This window comes from Triturus cristatus, chromosome 8 (assembly GCF_964204655.1).
Source record: "Triturus cristatus chromosome 8, aTriCri1.1, whole genome shotgun sequence".
Classification (NCBI taxonomy): Eukaryota; Metazoa; Chordata; class Amphibia; order Caudata; family Salamandridae; genus Triturus; species Triturus cristatus.
The window spans coordinates 252,951,889-252,973,074 of record NC_140591.1 but is presented as its reverse complement, the minus strand read 5'-3'; the positions used below and the strand labels follow the sequence as shown (position 1 = coordinate 252,973,074).

Sequence of the window (21,186 nt, the reverse complement as noted above, 5' to 3'; positions counted from 1 at the left end):
AAAGCTAGTTGATAAGGGTCGACTTCCCCCCCCTCTTTAGTTGGGCATTCTTACTGTTATTCTTGCAGGAACGTAGTAATCTCTGTGATCTTGGGGCCGTCAAGCATGGAATCGGTGGATCTGGGGGGACAGCCTGACTAGGTACTAAGTCAGTGGAAGCCCCAGGTGTTAAACTAACAGAACTAACTTGGTCTAAAGGTACCACCGAGATAGAGCTATCCATGTGGTTAGACTGATTACTAACGTCCTGGTGAGGAAAGGACAGGGGGGTAGAAGAGTTTGGTGATAAGGGGATCAGATCAATAGGCCCCGGCCGCCCCAAGGACTTTCTTCGTTCTTGGTTAATCTTATCTACCATCTTGACCAGGTAATTGTCCATGGTCGCTATAACAGGGGTAGTTTTAACTTTGGACATGATGTATTAACCTTTTTGGCTATTAGTCTGGTTCAACAACACAAAGGAAACAGGGAGCCCCTGGAGTACAACACAGACCCACTACCCTCTTTTGCAGTTGGTTTCCCACTAAATATCGCTAAGTAAACAACACGCAAGGAGGGAACAGTAAATAGCACGTAATATATCAACCTGAGTGGTTGAACACCTCAAAGCAACACGTAATGTCCATAGCCCCCTCCAGCCCCCTTCTGTCCCGGACTGTCACAGACTATCCGCCCTTTGTCCGGGCTTCGTCCGGTGCGTCCCGCTCGCGTCCCGCGCAGCGGCAGACAAGGGGTAATATGGGGGCGTGAACCAATAGGCGGGTGGGCGGGCCGCAGCGCAGCTGATGCCACGCACGGACTCCTGGTCTCTGGAGTCCCGTGCACCGGCCCACACAGCAGCAACACCAGTTCGCTCCCCTCAGCACCTCCAAGTCGGGCAGCAGCTCCGATAATCCAAATGCCCCCGTAGACGAAGCGGGACCCGCGCCAGCGGGTTCCGCGAGCTCTTTTAACGAGGTAGTGGGCGGGTGGGCGGGCCGCAGCGCAGCTGATGCCACGCACGGACTCCTGGTCTCTGGAGTCCCGTGCACCGGCCTTTCCCCACACAGCAGTAACACCAGTTCGCTCCCCTCAGCACCTCCAAGTCGGGCAGCAGCTCCGATAATCCAAATGCCCCCGTAGACGAAGCGGGACCCGCGCCAGCGGGTTCCGCGAGCTCGTTTAACGAGGTAGTGGGCGGGTGGGCGGGCCGCAGCGCAGCGCAGCTGATGCCACGCACGGACTCCTTGTCTCTGGAGTCCCGTGCACCGGCCTTTCCCCACACAGCAGCAACACCAGTTCGCTCCCCTCAGCACCTCCAAGTCGGGCAGCAGCTCCGATAATCCAAATGCCCCCGTAGACGAAGCGGGTCAGACTAGTCAAAACATACTGACACCAAGCACAAAGTGGGACTAACCATGAAATCAGATCCTACTTTCCTACAGGGATCATCATTGTCGCAGTGAATGCTGCACAAGAGTGATACTGTGTTGCCGTCAATGGGGTCATCAACTGTGTCACCTCTTAAAAACAACTCACAGTTTGTTGAAGGCTGAAGATATGGCTGGCAGAAAGCTACATAGGATGAAATAAAGATTTAAAAGTGCCCACTATAAGGTAAAACCAGGTCAGCGCAGAGCTGTTCTCAGGGACTCCATGACACACACCGTGCAGTAGAAATCTGATGTATGGTGGCCTCTTGGGGGAGTAGGAGAGCTCAATACTTCCAACTCATTGACTGAAGTTCGGGTTGTTTCAAATGAGGTGAATGTGCTAATGAAAAAATACTGTTGTGAAGGCCTATAACCATTTTCACACTGCTTACTGCAAAATACAGTTACCAGGGATTTCCAGTCTGGTGACAGAGATTCGAGCATGTGGATATACGAAAGATCCAGTGCTGGAGAACAACACAGAAGGCTGAGTTTATTTATAAGGTAATGGAAACCACAGTGACTTGCAATATTGTTCTAAAGTATAGCAGGTTATATTCTTTTTCGTGCATGGTCATATCACCGCCCACCCACAACCCACTGAATTCCATGGTGTCTGCTCCTATATATGAAAGATAGTGTGCTTACCGATGTAAAGAGTACAAGCTGAATTTGTAGCTCAAAATTAAACATACTGTAGGAGGCTGACTTAGTATATGGTGCACACTTATTTAGGTGATGCACCTTGCACTAATCCAGGCAACCCTTATGGTGATTTTATTGGTCTTTGGTAACCACAGAAAGCTCTCAAAGTGGTAGCTCTGGAGAGCAGTCTTCAGGCTTAGTCCAGAAGACGTGTAAAGGAGCTTGTTTTACCACATTTAATCAACAGTGTAGTTTAGATTAAAAAGAACCACACAGTGTTTTATAAAATCAGTCTATTTATTACACAACACAATCATTACACATTGGTATACCTCCTACCTGGATATATCAACAATACACACAAGAATGCTTAAAATAATCAGGTAAGTAGCACAAATATACACTGGCTCAAGGGGGGGACCAAACCATATACTAAGGAAGTGGAATGCGAACTGCAAAGGAGAACAAGACTTGGACCAGAAGACACAGAGGAGCTGGGGACACAAGGAACCATGAAAGTTAAGTACGCAGGAAACCCACAGAGGCTGTGTGCAGAGTGGAAACACATCCGTGTACCCAATGGCAGTCAATAGAGAAGTTGTGGTTGCAGTTTTAAAGAAGGACTCTTCACAGAGGACCCCGAAGAAACCCTTTGGATGACATAAGTTTGGAGAGTCACCCCACCCGTGAGCAAGGAACCAGGTTACCCTCACCAGGGAAGCCAGGTGCATAGTGGTAAAATGACGTTGGAATCTGCCGTACACTACAATGGATGACTTCTAAGAGGATGCCTCTGGAGAAGCCTGTGTAGGAGTTCAGTGGAACCCAAGAGTGTATTCTGGAAGTGAAGACCCTGCAAGCAGAGGGGACAGAATCTATGCCACTCGGAAGTGAACAGAAGGCATGGAAGAACAATGCCCACCAATGTCCGGAGGGTCAGAACTGAAGACGGTGACCTTGTTGCTCCAGCTGTGAGGACCAGGTGATGCTGAGAAAGATCAGGAGTGAAGCACAAGCTGTCCCACGTCCGATGTCGGTGTCTAGGTGAACGATGTCTGGCGGGAGTACCAAAAAGCCTTGGTAGCCGCAATTGACATGGAAAGCGAAAAGATGCATACCTTGGGACCAGAAAAGTCCAAGGGACTCGCCGGTTGAAGGAGAGTCAGAGCAGGCCCTGAGCAAGCTGTGGAGCGCACTGAAGCAAAGGAATACCCTCTAGAGGACCCACAGGCCGAAGGCACAGGAGTAGCAAGAGGACCTCAGGCAGCTCACCGAAGATCTCCGGAGCCCACGGTGCAGAGGATGCAGTGAGAACGCTAATCTTTGAGGGTTGAGGTGTTGGAGTCTGGAGTTTCTTGTAGCCTGAAGATCTCTGGAGTGCAGAGCCAAGAAGCCTTGGCAATGGCAAGTAGACGCAGTGCACAGGGGTTAGGTCCCAGCAGCCCGGCGAGGTATACTTTCTCAAAGTTGCTGAGAAGTCAGGTCAGTCCTCTAAGGAGCTGCAGAACCACCACCTGTGTTGCTAGGCCTCGGCAAGTCCGTAAGGTGACAGGAGCAGCTGACTGGTCAGCTTTGTTGTGGTGCCTATAGATGCAGGAGAGTGACTCCTTCACTCCAAGGGAGATTACTTCGGATGTCCTTGATGCCCACAGGCCTTCTGGAGAACCTGGAAGAAGCAAAGACACAGACGACGCAGAAGACTTGAAGAACAGCGAGACCAGAATCAACAGGTGTCTTCCTTGAAGCAGTCTTGATTAAAATCAAAGTACAACGAAGTCCAAGTGTCCAGATGGTCGAAGAGTGCCTTGGTTTCAGAGGTGAGTCTTGCTCCACAAAGGATCTAAGGACTCACCCACAGGGGAATCCCTCAGTACCCTAGGGAGGGGGTCCCTCCCAGAGGAGGGGCTGGACAGAGGGGAGGATACTCCCCTGTCCTTAGTCCAGTTTCACACCACAGTGGGAACCAAGGGTTCCTGGACTGGCTCAAACCGGAGTATGCAAGGGGTGTACCAAATGTACCCCTCAATGCAGTCTGGCAGCACTGCAAAGCGCCCCACCCCAGCCAATAAACTAAGTCCTGTCTGGGAGGTGGTCACACCTCCCTGTGATAGGAAACCTATTGTTCTACGTTCCCCTGCTCAGCTCAGCAGCAGGAGGGCAGATTTGTGTCTGCGGTCTGCAGAGGCTAGCTAGCTGGCAGACCTTGAAAGGCTATTACCAGGAGCACAGAAGGGTCCCCTAAGGAGCCCCCTAGTACATGGGATCATGCTTCCAGCACAAATCGGTGTTGGGGTATGATTCCAACATGTTTGATACCAGCTTCGGTGCAGCCACTACATAGTTGGACATCTCGTAATGACTGATGTCCACTATTTAGCTTAAAATGACTGACCGCACTTACAAAGCCAAGAGAATCGACTACAGTGTTTTGTAGGGGTGTCCGTGTCATACAGCGGAACCCTCACACTTATAACCAAGCACCCTGCCCTCAGAACTGAAGAGCCTGCCATAGGGTTGACTTATAGGTTTCAAGTGCAGTGACCTCAGATATAAGGAAACTTTTATCTGTTTTGAGAGGTGCTAGCACCAACTCATACAGGCTGCAAAGGCCTGTAGTCACAGTTTAAGTGGACTCCAATTAGTGGCACAATACATACTGCAGCCAGTGGGAGATCCCTGGTGTACCTATGCCTTGGGTACCTCAGTACCATATACTAGGGACTTATAAGGGTACACCAGTAGCTAATTGTAGAGGTACCAAAGTACTTACGAGAGCCAATTTAGGGGAGAGTGCACAGATGATGGGGTCCTGATTAGGAGGAACCCAGCAGACTAAGTCAAAAACACACTGAGACCAGGGAAAAAGCAGGGGTAACCATGAAAGCAGATCCTACTTTTCTACACATACCAAAAAGATTTATTAGCTTGTAGCAAGGAAGTATTAGAATCAACTTAATGTAAATCCGACTAAAAATAGTCTGTAGCTGAGAATGAGTAGAAACATGCACAGAGATTTGTCCTTCCTGTAATGAACTACAGCATACAATAAACAGACATACTGCTATGAAATCTCACATTTGTGCTGATCACTATTCATTATAGAAAAACAGATTATAAGAATGATAAGAGCTTAAACTGCAGCTGAGATAACACTCTTTGGCCAGTTTTTCACCTATGCTGCTGGCTCCGTGAGCATAGCTATCTTTGAAAAGTGACAATGGGGGCTTGATAATCGGAACCAAGCAGGATAGTGTAGCAAATCCCCTAGAGTAGGGGTTTCAGAACAGAGAACCGATAAGGGCTGCCTGCCATGCCTTGTGGCTCCTACCATAAACAATGATCTGCCAATCTTAATACAAATGGACGTACCAGTCAGCAAACTCATCACCCCATCTTTACTTACATGATGTGGCAGCGCCCACACTGTTACAGCCTCAGGAGCCGGAAATACAGAGTGCACTAGGCCCTAGTAATTCTCACAAAGTAATTCAAATTGCACCCACATTTCTCAGTCATCTAAAAAGAAAAGGACCCCCTCAATGATATACTCAGTCTCAACCCTAGCGATTTTCCCAAAGCACTGGTTTCTCTGAGAAATCTACCCTTGTTGCGGCTGTCTTATTGTTCTCATAAATAGCAATGAATGTGGCTTGTGAAAAGGGTGAGGCTAGATGGCAGACTCTTTGAATGCCCACTACAAACGGGATGAAGGGCTCGATTTAGATCTTGGCGGATCTGGCCCTGCCGTCACTTTTCCGACGGTTACACTGCCTACCTACATGCAAAAAGAACTATTGATGGACAGAATGCAGAACAATGTCATACATTCACCCCATTACAGAGATCTGGGCCTAAATCCATCGTTTTCTTGCTCACCAAACCATTCCAGTTTGGACCCAGCCATATGCAAATCAGTCTTGACCCTGTGCCCAGTGCGAACAGTCCATCCCGAACTGCCAGGCCAGGTCCTCCCTGGACTGGAAAGAAGCATCCTAGGACTGGTTTCGGGGTTTCACCCTCTTCAGCCAGGATAGCTTGATTCCAGTGGCATGGAGAGCACGGGACTCACGTCTGAGCATACCCGTCCCACTCGGGGTGACAAATGCAAAAAGAACGATTGATGGACAGAATGCAGAAAAATGTCATACATTCACCCCAGTACAGAGATCTGGGCCTAAATCCATAGTTTTTTTGCTCACCATGCCATTCCAGTTTGGACCCAGCCATATGCAAATCAGTCTTGATCCTGTGTCCGGTGGGAACAGTCCAGCCCGAACTGCCAGGTCCTCCCTGTCTGCCCGCTCTATTTAGATCTTGGCAGGTCTATGGGTCTATGGATGATAATTCGTCTGAGTGCCGCCGTCTCCACCAGAACTTTCCTCCAGCATTGACGGCATCATAAGAAGAAGCAGCTGTCGGAGCGAGTCCAACTAAGATTACCAGTGGGCCAATCACGATGTGCCTTTCAGTCGAGGAAACAGCGGGGTGAATACCTCCAAACTTGAATTGGCGGAATTGATGGAAATGAGGTAAAAATTTACTTTTTTTCTGTTTCCCACTTCTGTTTCCGTCTCGAACCCCATTGTCCAGATACTTCTTTTGACACTACTAATTGATCACGGCGCTAATCAACTCTGCTGTCGCCGGTATCCAAGGTAAGCTTCTTTTTCACTTTTCTTACTATGAATTGTCTGTCAACATTTGCTTTGGACTTGTGTATTTTTACATTGCCCTCACAAGCAATTTCTTTCTTATGTATAATGTTTTAGTTTTCATTTTAAAATTCATCTAGGTCAAACAAACACACCTGTATTGACATTGAAAAAAATATTTGTTTTTTGCGGAGGCTGCAGGTGTTCTGCTTGTGGTGTCTGTGGGTGTACATTCAATATGTTGTTTGTGTGCTGTGCTATATGTAAAAATAGGGGCATACCACATTACCTACTTATAGTTTTAAAGAAAACACAACACATATGTGTAGTGAAAGATTAATAAGTAGTACTTACCAGTCTCGACTCCACCAGGGACTCACTACATCAGGAATCTGCCATTGGGACAACGCCAGCACAACGGGAAATCTAAATAGGCTTGGCGCAAACCCGTTGGCCTGGCAGTGAGAGAGTATTGTTAGCCAGCACAGTAGAATGCCACGTCAATGGAGGTGTGCTGCTTATGCAATGGAAAACAGTCTGTTGATGCGGACGGCGGTTCACCCAGCCCACATCTAAATATAGCAGGTTGGACTCAGTCAGCTCAACGCAGTACTTTTAAATTTTGCCATGGTGGGGCGACGGGAGTCCCACCAAGAACTAAATCACTCACAAAAGCAACAGAGCACACACTAAAAAGGTGCACTGTCTCTTGGTGCTTAAATAACAGAAATCATCCAATTAAACAACACTTAATTATATCAGCCCAGGGAGACAGAGACGTAAAGCATGGGCAAAGTGGGAAATTCCCCAGTGCCCCAAAATATAAGCGCCCAGCTAGTAAAGTGAGTTGGAAATTAAAAGTCCTTCATTGGACAGTGTGTTCATGCACACTGTGTTGCCATAAGCACAGTTATTTGTAAATTTATACCAAAAGTGGCAACTTTCACAATCAGTAAAATAAAAATATATATATTGGGTTTTTTTTAAAACTCCAACAGTTCCATATAATACTACCATATTCCACTTAGCTGATTGGTACATTTTGTAGGTAACTCACTGAGTGAGCCTGCTGAATAAGTGTTATCTTACTCAAAATGCATGTAGGTAAACAAAATGTTCCGATGACCTGATTGGAATATGATAGTCAATTATGGAACTGTTGCAAAAGTGGTTCATTCGATTCTGCTTTTCCGAGACTGGGACAGTTGAGCTTTTACTATACATTTGCAAATAAAAAGTTATTCAGAAAATCGAACTCAATAAATTGCACTAAAGATTTTAATTGAAAATGTTGTGAAACCCTTGAGGTCACAACGGTGCACAGGGCAACACAATGCGCAGGAGCGTATTGTACATGGGTAGACTGCTTACACAGAAACCTTGACTGGTGGGTTGTCCCTGTAGCAAGCAGAAGCTAAAGAGCAGCTTAACCAACAGCAACATCATTATAAACTTACAGGTACTAAGACTAATTAACAGGGTGTGCTTACAAGAGAGCAAAGGTTCTCAGAGTCAAACATCCTGCCAGAAAAAACGGTCCGCAAAATAACCACATTCTTTTTTAACCTTACAACTTGACAGGCTTAACAAAAACTTAGGGCCTGATTTAGAGTTTAACCAATGGGATACTCCATCACAAATGTGACGGATATCCCGTCTACCCTATTACAAGTGTATTATATTCAATGGCGGACGAGATATCCAACACGTTTGCGACTGAGTACCCCCTAAACCAAACTTTAAATTAGCCCCTTAGAGTGCAGGACTGACCTGCTTAACCCTAACCCTCATAGGAAAATAAATCTATGGCAATTCAATAAAAGAAATTATTTTGTGACATGCCTCTCATATTACTCTTTCTCTCACCTTTCTATCTAATTTTTCTCCCTGCTTCACATCTCTCTCACTGTCTGATCTCTTGGCACCCACAGCCCCTCTCTCAATAGCACTTGACTTACCTCTACAATCATTTGCTACCTCATCTGCCCACATCTTTTTTTATTATATTATGGTTAGTAATGCCCTCTTATCTTAAGTTTGATCTGTACACATCAGTGCAACAGCTGTACCTGATCATGCCCCAGTCACAAAGAGACAAGGTGGAATGGTAGCTTCTCCCCTCCTTGTTAAAAGACCCACTTGCGAGGGAGGAAATTATTCAAGTAGTAGATGACTATTATAGTTTAAATGAAGACACAGAGTTTCCAATGGGGAGAGTGTGGGATGTTTTTAAAGCAGTACTCTGTGGCAAGTTTATAACCAAAGCTGTCCACTGCATACACTTATGAAACTTGGAGGTCCTTAAGCTTGAGGAGGAAGTCCGCAAACTTGAATGTGAAAGAATTAGCCACCCATTTCCACAGCTCACCCACAGATTTATAGCAGCTATAGGCCAGCTCCACGTACACTAAATCAACAAAGCTGAACTAGCTCTGATTCACCTATAAAAGAGGGCATGTCACCGGAGTAAGAGTGAGGACACAGCATGGGTACTGATGAGTACATTTTATGAAGAGTACATCAAAAAGATTTGCATCCACACAGGCTAAACCCTGACCAATGATATCAAGAAACTAAAGGAATTTAAACAATTTTATTCCAGCCCATTGCATTCCTCAATATTGACACCAAGCTCTACACAAAAGTTTTGGCTACCCGCCTTGATGAAGTCCTGCCCTCCCTTATTTACTTGGAGCAGAGTGGCTTTGTTCAAGGTAAATGGAGAAAATTAAAGTTGGACACAAATACCGGTATTCATAAAGTGCAAACAATTACTCTTAAGGGTGTCAAGGCACTGAAGGGCCATCGGGAAGATTAAGCGAGCTATTGTCCAGAGTCACATGGTGCTGGGCTAACCTGCTGCCGCCGCCAGGGATCGAACCGTGAACCCCGGTGTTCCGGAGTCAGCCACCCTGGCTGCTGCGCTAACTGATAAGGTGATGGCAGTGGTACACCTGGTCAAAAAAGCCTCCCTCAAGAACATCCCTTTGGTTCCTCTTTCTTTAGACATGGAGAAGGCCTTTAACCTGGTAGATTGCTTGTTCATGCATATAGCCCTTAAGCACCAGTGGTCTAGATCACCTTTTTTTTATTTTTGTCTTCTATAACTATTCTATCCCCACAAAAAGAGTTGCCCTTAATGGTTGCAAGTCCAGTGCATTTGAGTTGCAAGGGGCACCAAGCAAAGGTGTCCCTTTTTGCTGCTCTTATTTGCCGCCTTTATAGAAAATCTGGCCTGCCATATCTGACAATCAGAAGTCATTGCAGGCATAGGGTTTGGATCCTGAAAATACACTGTCACTTCGTATGCTGACAATGTACTTCTCATGTGCTGAGATCTACATGCTCCTCTCTTCGGGCTGTGACTGACCTCCTGAAATTATTCAAAAGGGTCTCTGGATATACAGTCAACTATGAGAAACTGGAGGCCTTAACCCTAACAGAGGGTGAGGCCCAAGAATTGCCAAAGCCACATCTGTTTTGATGGGCTAACAAGCATACCGAGTACCTCAGGGTCAAAATTATTCAACGTCCAAAAGACTTCTTAAGAGCTAATTACTGCGCCCCTGCCGTCTCTCCCATAACCACCAAAGAACCTGATTTGGAAACCTGATGGAAGTAGTTTCCTGAATATGAAGGATCAATTCCATTGAAATGAATTTTCTCCTGAGGCTTTTATATTTTTTTCAGGCCCTCCTGATATGGGTTGACAGGCCATACTTAAATCATATCCAAAATCACATCTCCTGGTTTCTGTTGAGAAATAAAAAAAAGATGACCCCAGAAGCTTCTTATTCAAACCAAAGGTGACGGTGCTCTGGCTCTTTCTGTAATCTCCCGGTATTACACAGCAGCGCAATTGAGAATAGCTTTGGAATTGGAATAGTCCAAAGCGGATTCTGAAACACGCAAAAGGTGATGGGAGGAATGCTTGCAATTTGTCTGATCATTGGCAATCGCTTGGGACAGCATCCCAACACTACATGCTTTGGCTCACCATGCCACCTCAGTTTGGACCCAGTCATATGCAAATCAGTCTGGAGCCCACTCCTCATGGGGACAGTACAGCCCGAACTGCCAGGCCAGGTACTTCCTAAAGAACAAGTTACTTACCTTCGGTAACGCATTATCTGGTAAAGACTATCTAGCTGCAGATTCCTGGGAAATTCAAAGGTAAGGAATCTGCAGCTAGAAGTCTCCATCAGGTCCAGAACACAAGCAACCCAGGCCCAGTTTCACCCTAGATATGGGTGAATCAGCCGGGTACAGCTTGGTTCCAGCGACACAGTGAACATGGGACCCACGTCTGGGCATACCCATGCCACTTAACTCCGTACATGAAACCCACAAAAGGTGATGGGAGGAATACTTGCAATTTTCTAACCACTGGCAATCGCTCGGGGTAGCATCCAAATCCAACGTTTTTTTTGCTCATCATTCCACCTCAGTTAGGCGGAATCTGACAACTGGATTCATATGGATCATACAATTGTTTGTAGGCCCATCTGGAATTGTATGGGGGTTGAAAAGAAATATAGTCCCACCCCTGTGCCTACTTGGGCACTTCAGTTAGTACCAACTCGAAGGGGTGTGGGAGGGATTTGTGGAGGCCTGTGGATTGAAGACTTGCTCCTCACCTTACACTCCAATCCACTTCAATGGAGAATTTACTCCAGCTCTTGAAGGACACTCATTTCACCAATTGAGAAGTGAGGGATGCAGAATGATTTCTGATAGATATCACGCTATTTTACATAATACTTTTGATTAATACAAGGCTGAGTTCCAACTCTCTAAAAGGAGCACCTGTGATATGCAAGGCTAAGATACTGGATTACCTACCTCCACATCCGACAGGCAGCCACTAGAGAACAGATGCATTTTGAGATCTTTTTTCCCAAGATGACTCATTCTAAGGGCAGTATTTCCAACCTTTACTGGGTATTTACTATGGCAGAGAAATCACAAAATTAGAAGGCATAATTGGGAGTGGGAAAGAATCTTAGGCAATCGAATTTCCAGCATATAGTAGAGCACCTGGGAGAAAACATCCACCACTCTTCGACATCTGTAACGGGCAGATAAATCAATTATAAATTATTGTATGGTTGGTATCATACCCCCATTCATCTTCATCGAATGTTTCCTAATATAAATCCCAACTATTGGAGGAAATGCGATGCCATGGGAGATATAATGCACATCTGGTGACACTGCCCGAAGATTCACACCTTCTGTGGTGTCCGCCACCCTTTGGGAAATGCTGGAACATCTGATTTCGGCCTCCTCAGATGTGATGCTCCTGGACTGAAAGCCAGACAGTCTTGAAGCAATGACCAAGTGTGAGTGCATATGCTTCTTCTGTGCCCATGGGTGACAAAACTAACCACAGCATTTAACTGGAATAAAAGATTCACCATTGATCTCTCCGTGACACCACAGTATTTGGACCATCCTGTCAAAGAAGCGATTAACTTGCAGCGTGAATGGCTGACATCTTTATTTAGAAGCCAAATTGAAGCCCCTATATCAAGTACTGTGTGGAGGCCTCCTGAGAGTGCAGTTTCCACCGCAATAGACACCGCTGCAGAGACAACGAGATGTTTTGGGCTAGGGGAGAAGAGAGAGACGAAGGTCAAACTTGATAAATGTGATGATTGGGTTGTACTCCTCTTTGGGTATTGTGAGGAGAGGGATCAGAGTTGGGAATGTTTGTTTGGACATATGTTATATCATTTAGTATTAAGACCTTTACTTTGATAGAAGTACTAAATGCATGTTGTATGTTTTCCAACTTATTCCTGATAGTTGTCCCGTATAGGGAACTGTTTTTTTAAAAAGAAGTTTGTAATACAAAACCTTGATAAACAGATTTCTGCAACAACAACAAAAAAGAATGACACAATTAACAACAGAACAATTCTTCATTGTTGCCATTTGCATATGCACCCTGTAGCAAGACCTAACAATGTTTGAACATAATTGGTAAAGTATCTGGTTCCTTGCTTTTCAACCTACATCCCTCTTCACTCTCATTCTCTCTGAAAGGAATGAGTATAAACTAGTTTTGAAAATGTATTCAGAGACTGGCTTCTGCCTTGCACAGTCAAAAGACCATGACAAATGAAGTGTCTGCCTGGGAAAAGGTGGACTGTAAAGTTGGATTTTGAAATTCAGGCACATAACTAAAATGTACTTCTTGAAGAGCTCCACTTACCCTGGGCAATAAGATCTTTTCGAAGTAAAGGATACAGAACAGGCTCTACTCCATCCATCTCCTGTATAATAACCGTCTTTCCAAAGCGCACTGCCAGCTCAAGAGCAGTCATAAAGTTGGCATCCTGATAGGAAGGAAAACAAAGCAGATTTTTGCAAAAAATGAATCTTTTTATTGGATGCTGAATGTTGGGCATTCTAGCAAATAAACCTTTATATAACAAGTTTTGTACGAAACCTAACATTCGAAAGAATATTAAAATGCAAAACTTACTGTTGTGCCATTACTTTTCTTGAAAAAAAATCCAAAGATGAGCCTCCAGATTATTATCAATCAATGAGGGTTGGTAAAGCGCAACTACTTACCCGTGAGGGTCTCAAGGCGCTAGGGGGGGGAGTATAGGGATAGCGGGGGAAAATGGGGGTGGCTCGTTGAGTTATGAAGTTATTAACAACCCCTTTCTTCCATAATTAAATCTGCCTTTACATGCATACATACCCCACCCAATAATTTAAAACAACTAAACCAATGAAATGCAGAACATCCAGTATTCAACAGAACAACAGGTTGTTTAGGTTCATTAATGTTCTTTCAGATGGATATTGTTCTTGCTGCAAATTTATTTAGATGAATCATGCATGGAGCTGGACTGGATCTAGAAATAAATCTCCAACTTTGCCTCCACTCTGGCGCTAAATGGCACATTACTGCTTCAATGCAGACCTGCAAGGATACATGGTTTAAGTTACTAACAAGCATTTGCAATGCAATAGGTCTCGCATTTGCGAAATTTTAATCTATTGGCATTGTAAATGACAATGCCTTTTATTTATCCGTTTTTAAAATCCACACATAGATAAAAGCTTTGTCATTTACAATGCCAGTAGCTGACAGTTTCGCAAATGCAAGACCTATTGCATTGCAAATGCTTGTTCTCAAAGTGCCTAATTCCTACCATTGTGCTGGACCCTGTTGTCACCGAGACACACAGATGACCACGGGGCTTTGTACGAAATATGCTCCAATGTTTAAAGTACCAATTAATATTCGTCAGGTTGCAATATCTACTTATAAGTGCCGTGTAGCAGAGTGTGTTCGTACAGAAAGACTTTTAAGTAAAATGTTCCGTGGAATGCCTCGTGCGTTGCAGCCCTGTTTCTCTCCTGCGTCTGTGCCAAACAAACCTGCAATTTGAAGTTCCAGGCGAGCGGGTGAGTCTACCATTATGTGTACGGGGGCTGCATTTCGCAGCACAGAGCACTGCTGATTTTCTGAGCTTGGAACTTGCAGTACGACGACCTTGCCAACCTTCCCACCTGTAGAAAGTCTGGAGACCCGTTGTCGCTCAAGCTGTGCCCTTCCAGGCATGCCAGCGTCTGGTGGTAGAGGAGCTGCGGGCAAAGCATGAGGGTGGCTTATTACTGTTATCGAGCAAGGAAGCTTTCCTACCAGAGGAGGCAAAAGAAGCTTGGCACCGAAGGACTGGCGTCGCGAGCTCACAGGCATTGATTGTCCAGGGACATGCTGCTTTTATGTTCCAAAGGTACTGGCTATGGGGCCTTTTGATAAATACCTCCTGAGGGATTTGTGGTGGCTCTGTGAAAACCTAATGCTGCTCTTGCTGGCAGTCCTAGGAGAAAGGTCAGAGGTCACATGGCAAGCAGTCTGAAAGGTGTGTAATTGCAACTTTACAACAAGCAAAACACCAAAAAATTGTTGCACGCCGGCTTCCTTCAACTCTGGGTCCGTCCGTCGCGCGCGCGTGCACTGTTTAAAGTGAAAGCATGCCGGAGCCAGAGTTGAAGGAAGCCGGCGTGAACAAGATGGCGGAGGACTGTCCACTGTCCCACGGACCCGCGCATGCTGTCTGCTATGGACAGATGGCGAGAGCAGTCATCTTTGTCCATGCAGGCACGTGCATAAGCCCATGGCGGAGAATCGATTCCAAAAGGTCTCTCTGACTAGAGCAACGCATGCGCTGCTTTCGCCAGGCGAGACCTATAAAAAAAAACACAAAGAGCAACAGTGATGTCAGTTCTGTTAATATCCATCTACAGTATAATAATAAGACTGAACGCAGAACCCTTCCTTCAGAAGAAGGGAGGAGGATGGTCATAAGGAATATGCAGATGAGCAGTATGCATTTAAAAGAAAGATACAAAAGTGAGGTAAATCATTTCTTCTTCTGATGCATACTCTTCTTGCAGTGTCCTTGTGTGAACAACTCCCACAACTTTCTAAAAAAGGAGGCCAGTGAGTGAAGCACAAGACCTACACCGGGAAACATAGAAGGACTGCCTCAGCAAACGGAGATTTCTCTTTCAATTGAGCATCCAAAAAATGCTTACCAGATGAATGCAAGAATGATGAGGTAAAAGCACAAGAAATTGCATGCCCTGATACTGCACAGAGTTAGGCAGATGTTGTGGGCTTCCCTCTTATTGTATGCGCCCTAAAATTCACAGGGGGATCCCTACTCACTAACCCTTAACACAACTTCACCACTGAAGAAATCCACCTAGAAACAGTTTGCTACCTTAAAAACTTAACATCTTACGAAACGTTTATCATTTGCCCTAAACGTCTTGGTACAGTACAGATAATGGCTCAAGGCCCCACTTAGATGGAGCCTATGCAACCGGTCATCTTCAATTGGAAAATAAGAAGGGAGATAAAATGATGGCCAAGGAACTAATCCATATGAAAGTCTAAAATAACCTTCGGCAAAAAGTAGCTATCCCAAAGATCTAAACCTCTGCAAGATCAGCCAATGGAGTCAGAAATTTCAACTTGATCTGTTTTAATATTGAAATCAGCTCTGCCAGTGAGGAAGAGCCCAGCATGGGGGGAAGGCATTACGATACCAATAATCCCAGGACTGAGACTTTTTCCTTGAAGAGAAGGATTTCTTCTTCCTATGGTATTTTTCATGGGACAATCTTGTCAGAGAACGTTCCCTATCTGAGAACGTATCTGAAGGAGAAGTAGAACATTTTGGTGTGTTCCTGTAGTCTTTGGCCAAAAATTACTTGTTTTCTCGCTCCTTGATGGCCTTCAGGTGTATTAAGAAATAGGAGATACAGACCTAAGATGCAGGTGTCATGTGGTCCAACAGGGACATGCTCCTGTGGCATCTGCAACAGATTTATAACCTGAAAAATTAATCATACATCTCACCTAGTTGCTGTCAAAAAGCAGAGAAATTTAATCGGTGAAGCACCAAGAACAGCTCCAGACATGCGTTGATGAGGTGTGGAAAAATAGGACCTAATGCAAGTGTGCGGTTTAAAGCCTTATACATTTTGAAGTAGTTACATTTAGGGCAGGCAGTCCGGTGAGGCTGCATGGCCCTTCCTAGTAGTTGGTGATGCTGGAAAGCTCTTGCTGAGCAAAAGGTTTCCAGCTCCAGTCTGGCACCTGGCGAATTTTCATAAGGCTTGGAATCTGTGGCATTCATAGTCTTCAGAGCAAAGGTTTCACAGAGGAGGCCAAGTTACGTACCTTAGGTAATGCCTTATCTGGTAGAGACAGGACCTAGCCACAGATTCCTTATCTCAGAATCCTCCCAAGGCGCAAGACTGGATACAAAACTTTTTTCAGCAGTGCCCCTGTGCCTCAGAGAGGGCATCGAGCGACTCCGTAGTGACGCCATTTAACAAATGTGTCGTCAGTGGAGTCCATATAAGCCCTTCCCCGACACGCTGAGGTCAGTTTCTTTTTTGACTTTTTTTGTGCCAACAAAATGAAGCCCCTTAGAGAAACTGTCTCTGGAAACAGTGTGCCAAAAAGGGAAAAATCTTGTACCAGCATGTGTTCAGATTGAAAACACTTAAGTAGTATGCAAAGAGAGGATGTTGGAGACAACAGGGCCCTTAGTTCGCAGAGCAGAAAGAACGGGTGGATGGAGAAGGAATCTGAGGATAGATCCTGTCTCTACCAGATCAGGCATTACTGAAGATAAGTAACTTTTCCATCTGATAGAGAAATCTAGCTGCAGATTCCTTATCTTAGAATCAGATACCCAGCAATACCATCCTTGGAGGAGGGGCAGCGAACTGACCTCACCAAAGTTCCCCAAATATGAGAAACCGGTCTAAAAGTCAGAAAGGGACCAGCCTATCCAAAACAGATAGGTGAAGCAAAGATGCTCACTGAAAGGACCAATCTCCAAGAAGGACTATGGGAAGACTGTAGGGAGTAGAAAGCTATAAGACAGTGAGAGGCACGGTATAGAACCAGTAAAAGAGGCAGAACCAAAAGGAGATGTAGCCTAAGATAGGGGAATGCAAAGGGACCAAGGACAATAGTCCATAGAGTCCAGGCACAAAACCAAATGGAAAGAGCATACACAGAGTGCTCAGCTGTAGCAATCCCATACAACGAATAAAGAGCACCCACCGATCGTCAAGGAACTATTCTGAGAAACAGATTTAAAAAAAATAGACCTCCTAAGATAGAATGATGGAGAAAAGAGAAAGAAGTAAAAGACATCTACATGAGATCCACTCAAGAGATAGGTATATACATGCAGAGATATATACATCCAACGATAAATGTATACAAGGATAAATATGCATATAAAAAACATAGAAATTCCAGTAGACACATAAGTCATACAGGGTACAGCAAAAGTATATCCACTGAAGGTCACCCACGTCCTCCACCAGTGAGCTGGAGGACGAGAAGTGGAAGACGGAGGATGCTTCAAGAACAGAAGGCATTTAGTAGTAGTAAAGTTAGGACTACTAACTTTACTACTACTAAATGCCTTCTGTGAAAACCACAAGTAGTAAGTTTAGGATTTTGTTTCAAGTTAGTAGTAGTACTACTAAATGCCTTCTGTGAATACCAAAAGTAGTAAGTTTAGGATTTTATCTCAAGTTAGTAGTAGTAAAGTTAGTAGTCCTTACTTTACTACTACAAAATGCCTTCTGTGAATACCAAAAGTAGTAAGTTTAGGATTTTGTCTCAGATTAGTTCTGTGAATCAGCCCCAAGGAGAAGAGAAAAGATGAAGTTGAAGTCTAAGTGTATAGGTAGCGCCAAAAATGCCTCTGAGGCATACCAAATAAGGGCCCCGAAAAATAAAGAACAAGGTTACAGTGCATCCGCACAACATAACAGAATACTCGACACTCCGGTAGAAAAAAATCAAGCAGCAAAAAGAAGCTGTAAGAACAGAGACCCATGAGGCCGCAAAGTAAGATATGTTCCAGATGGTTGGAAACTAGACCTGTCACTGACAGCATAAATTAGAAGAAAAGCACCTGCACCATGCAGGAACATCACACCTGGTGTAACCCTGGAAGGGAGAGAAGTACTCCGCCCTATGAAGGCTGACTGAGCCTAAACATGAGGAAACAAATATTTCTGACAAACCTACTACAACGACAGAGTTAAGACACAGCATCACCATTGGGGGGCGTGGCTTGACACGCAACGGAGATGGCGGCTTTTCTTTGAGCTCCGTGACACTGCCGGTACGGAGGCTCATTTAACATGTTATACGGGTGATTTTTCATTTCCCTTCAACTCCGGAGAGTGGCGGATCATCGGAGAGTGTTTTTATTTCACTGAAACACTGAATTTGATGCTAAGACATGGGAAATGTGGTGATGGTTATTTTTCAAAATGGCGACCCGCCATGAAATTCTCCACACAAATTGACGTATGGAGGTTGCATCTTGTTATCATTGCGCCTATTTGCTACAATAATGCTTCCTAAGGTACTGTTCTGTATTATTTTATTGCAACGCTTTGTTGTGTCTGTACCATAGGGGTGTGGCTTATTGCTCAGTGGAGGTGGTTTCACTCTCTTCTGTTTCAAGATACAGTCATCTCAATTTCATAAGCTACAAGGGATTTTCAACTATCCATCAGCCCCAAGGATTAAGTGGAAGACCAATGGGTGCCAGAGAGTGGTGTGTTCTCTTCTTGAGTCACCAGTTTTGAGGCAGCGACATGAATTGCGATGCTTTAAGGCTCCCTAAAATGGTGACTGTCTGCGCAACTCTCCTCATGACACGATGGAATTGCTATCTCTCATGTTTAAAATTCTTAAAAGCTAATTTGAAGTTGCTTAAAGAACTTTTCCACATTGCTCTAGTCCCATACAGCGCTGTTCATAGCTATCACATATCTTATGGAGATATTTTCTTTTCAGGATCTGCAGTTCTAAAATGGCACCAGCTGTCTGAATTTTGTCCATATTGTTCTATTTAAATTGAATGCCTACCATCTGACATTGAGGCTGGTTCTAATGCAGGTTGCTTATTCCAGATGATGTAAGTGAGACAATATTACCCTGTCGTGATACTTCCTAATAATTTGGCGGCACAACTGAATAATTTGGTTGGCTATTGGAGAGTATATTCTTCACTCTAAGACCATAATCCGCCTTATCTGCTTCTTCAAACCATCCTAAGGTTTTCTGCTGATGACTGCTACGATCTCATCCAATGGGGGAAGGCATGGGTGTTACTACCAAAGACAGAGACTCTAAAGGGCACTTAAAACGTTCCAAACAGATCTCTCTCACTCCGGAATCACCAGCTAAGGGCAGCCTTGAATCTACCTCAACTTTGGAGGCGATTTTACTTAAGCTCAACACTGTTCATGAAATCGCACAAAGTACCAAAACAAATACTAATTTACTTCAGGTAGAGGTGGCTGCAATTTGTAATGATCTCAAATCTCTTTCACTGCGTGTTTCTAATGCGGAAACGAGGATAAGCAATGTGGAAGACGTTACAAATAAGCAAGCGAAGCACATTCAAAATCTGGAACGTTCTATTGCTTCATTGAGGAGAGATCTCACGGAACAGGAGGATCGAAATAGAAGAAGTAATCTTCGTATTTTTTGGATTACCGGAGGATTGTGAAAAGTCTGCTCCTTCAGTAATTGATTTTTTGCATACATGGATTCCAAATACCCTGAATATTTCTTTCAATAAAGGCTTTGAGATAGAGTGTGCTCAAAGGGTCCCAATCTTCAAACCAAGATCGATGTCCTCTCCAAGGCCCCTGATTTTTAAACCTTTGCGCCACCAACATACTGAACTAATTCTGGCACAAATGAGGAGAATTAAGTCAATACAATGGGAAGGCCACAGAATATCCATTTCACAAGACTTTGCCAGAGACACGGTCATCCGCCGCAAAGGCTCCCTGAATCTAAACAAGAGACTCACTGATTTAAATATTCCATTATCTTTTGCTGGTCCCTCAAGACTGCGGATCACTTTCAAAGGTCGCCCACAGATTTTTTATGAACCTTGAGATCTCTCGACATTCTTGGATAATCAATCTGAATCGCAAATGGACTCAGCCTCGCTTCCTGGTACCTCTTGTCTCTAATGTTTTTGTATTTATCGACATGATCTGTGTCTAATATATTTTTTCATTTATCTAGTATATATGCAGGTGCCTCGCTATTTCTTCATCAACTTTTATTCTCTCTTGTAGGACATTGCAAATATGTGTATTGTATTTATTTCTACTTGATATTATATTCCTGGTTTTGTTCTGTACAGAGCCGGTTGACCAAGCTCATATGCTCCTTTGCAGGTTAATGCAATTCTTCTGTACTATATTTAGTATTATTTGGGTTTACATCCCTAGTGTTGATCTATACTAGGCTGAATAACCTAGTCTATATGGTTCCTTACAGTAATGCTGTTACAATTGAATATTGCTGATATATTTTTAAATTCTTATCCATTTCTATTTCTTCCTCTTTTCTAAATTTTTTACTATGAGTAAATATTTGATCCTTTATTTACATGCTTCTTCTACTTTTTATTTTATTTCTTTTTCTGTCTTCTCTCTGTTCAGTGGTCTCCTTAAATGGTAATATATTTATATGAATATATTAGTTTCTGTCGTCACTGACCATCAACTTTATCTTTTCCTCTTTTCTAAATCTTTTACTATCAGTAAGTATTTGATCCTTTATTCATTTGATTCTTCTACTTTCTATTTTATATTTCTTGCTCTGTCTTTTCTTTGCCCAGTGGTCTTTTTAAGAGGTATCTCTTTACGTACTTATATTAGTTCCTGACGTCATTGACTACCAATGACCTGATAGTTATACTGTTGCCTTATGCTATAGGTATGATATCTCACTTGGAAGATCTGCCAATGACAATTATTTTATTTATTTCTTTATAATAATTATTCTAGAGAATATGTATGATTCATGATAGTTTTATTTCACACCTTTACAGTGGTTATGTATGCTATATATAATACGTACAGTTGTT

General features: G+C 44.0%; 1 protein-coding gene across 1 annotated transcript in view; it reads right to left on the bottom strand.

Moving 5' to 3' along the window:
• Positions 1 to 21,186, bottom strand: part of DYNC2H1 (dynein cytoplasmic 2 heavy chain 1) — a 1,714,832-nt gene that overhangs the window by 638,066 nt on the left and 1,055,580 nt on the right. Inside the window, exon 66 of the mRNA XM_085621461.1 lies at positions 12,927 to 13,050. Coding sequence (XP_085477587.1) covers positions 12,927 to 13,050 — 124 coding nt within the window. The remainder of the gene's footprint in view (positions 1 to 12,926; positions 13,051 to 21,186) is intronic.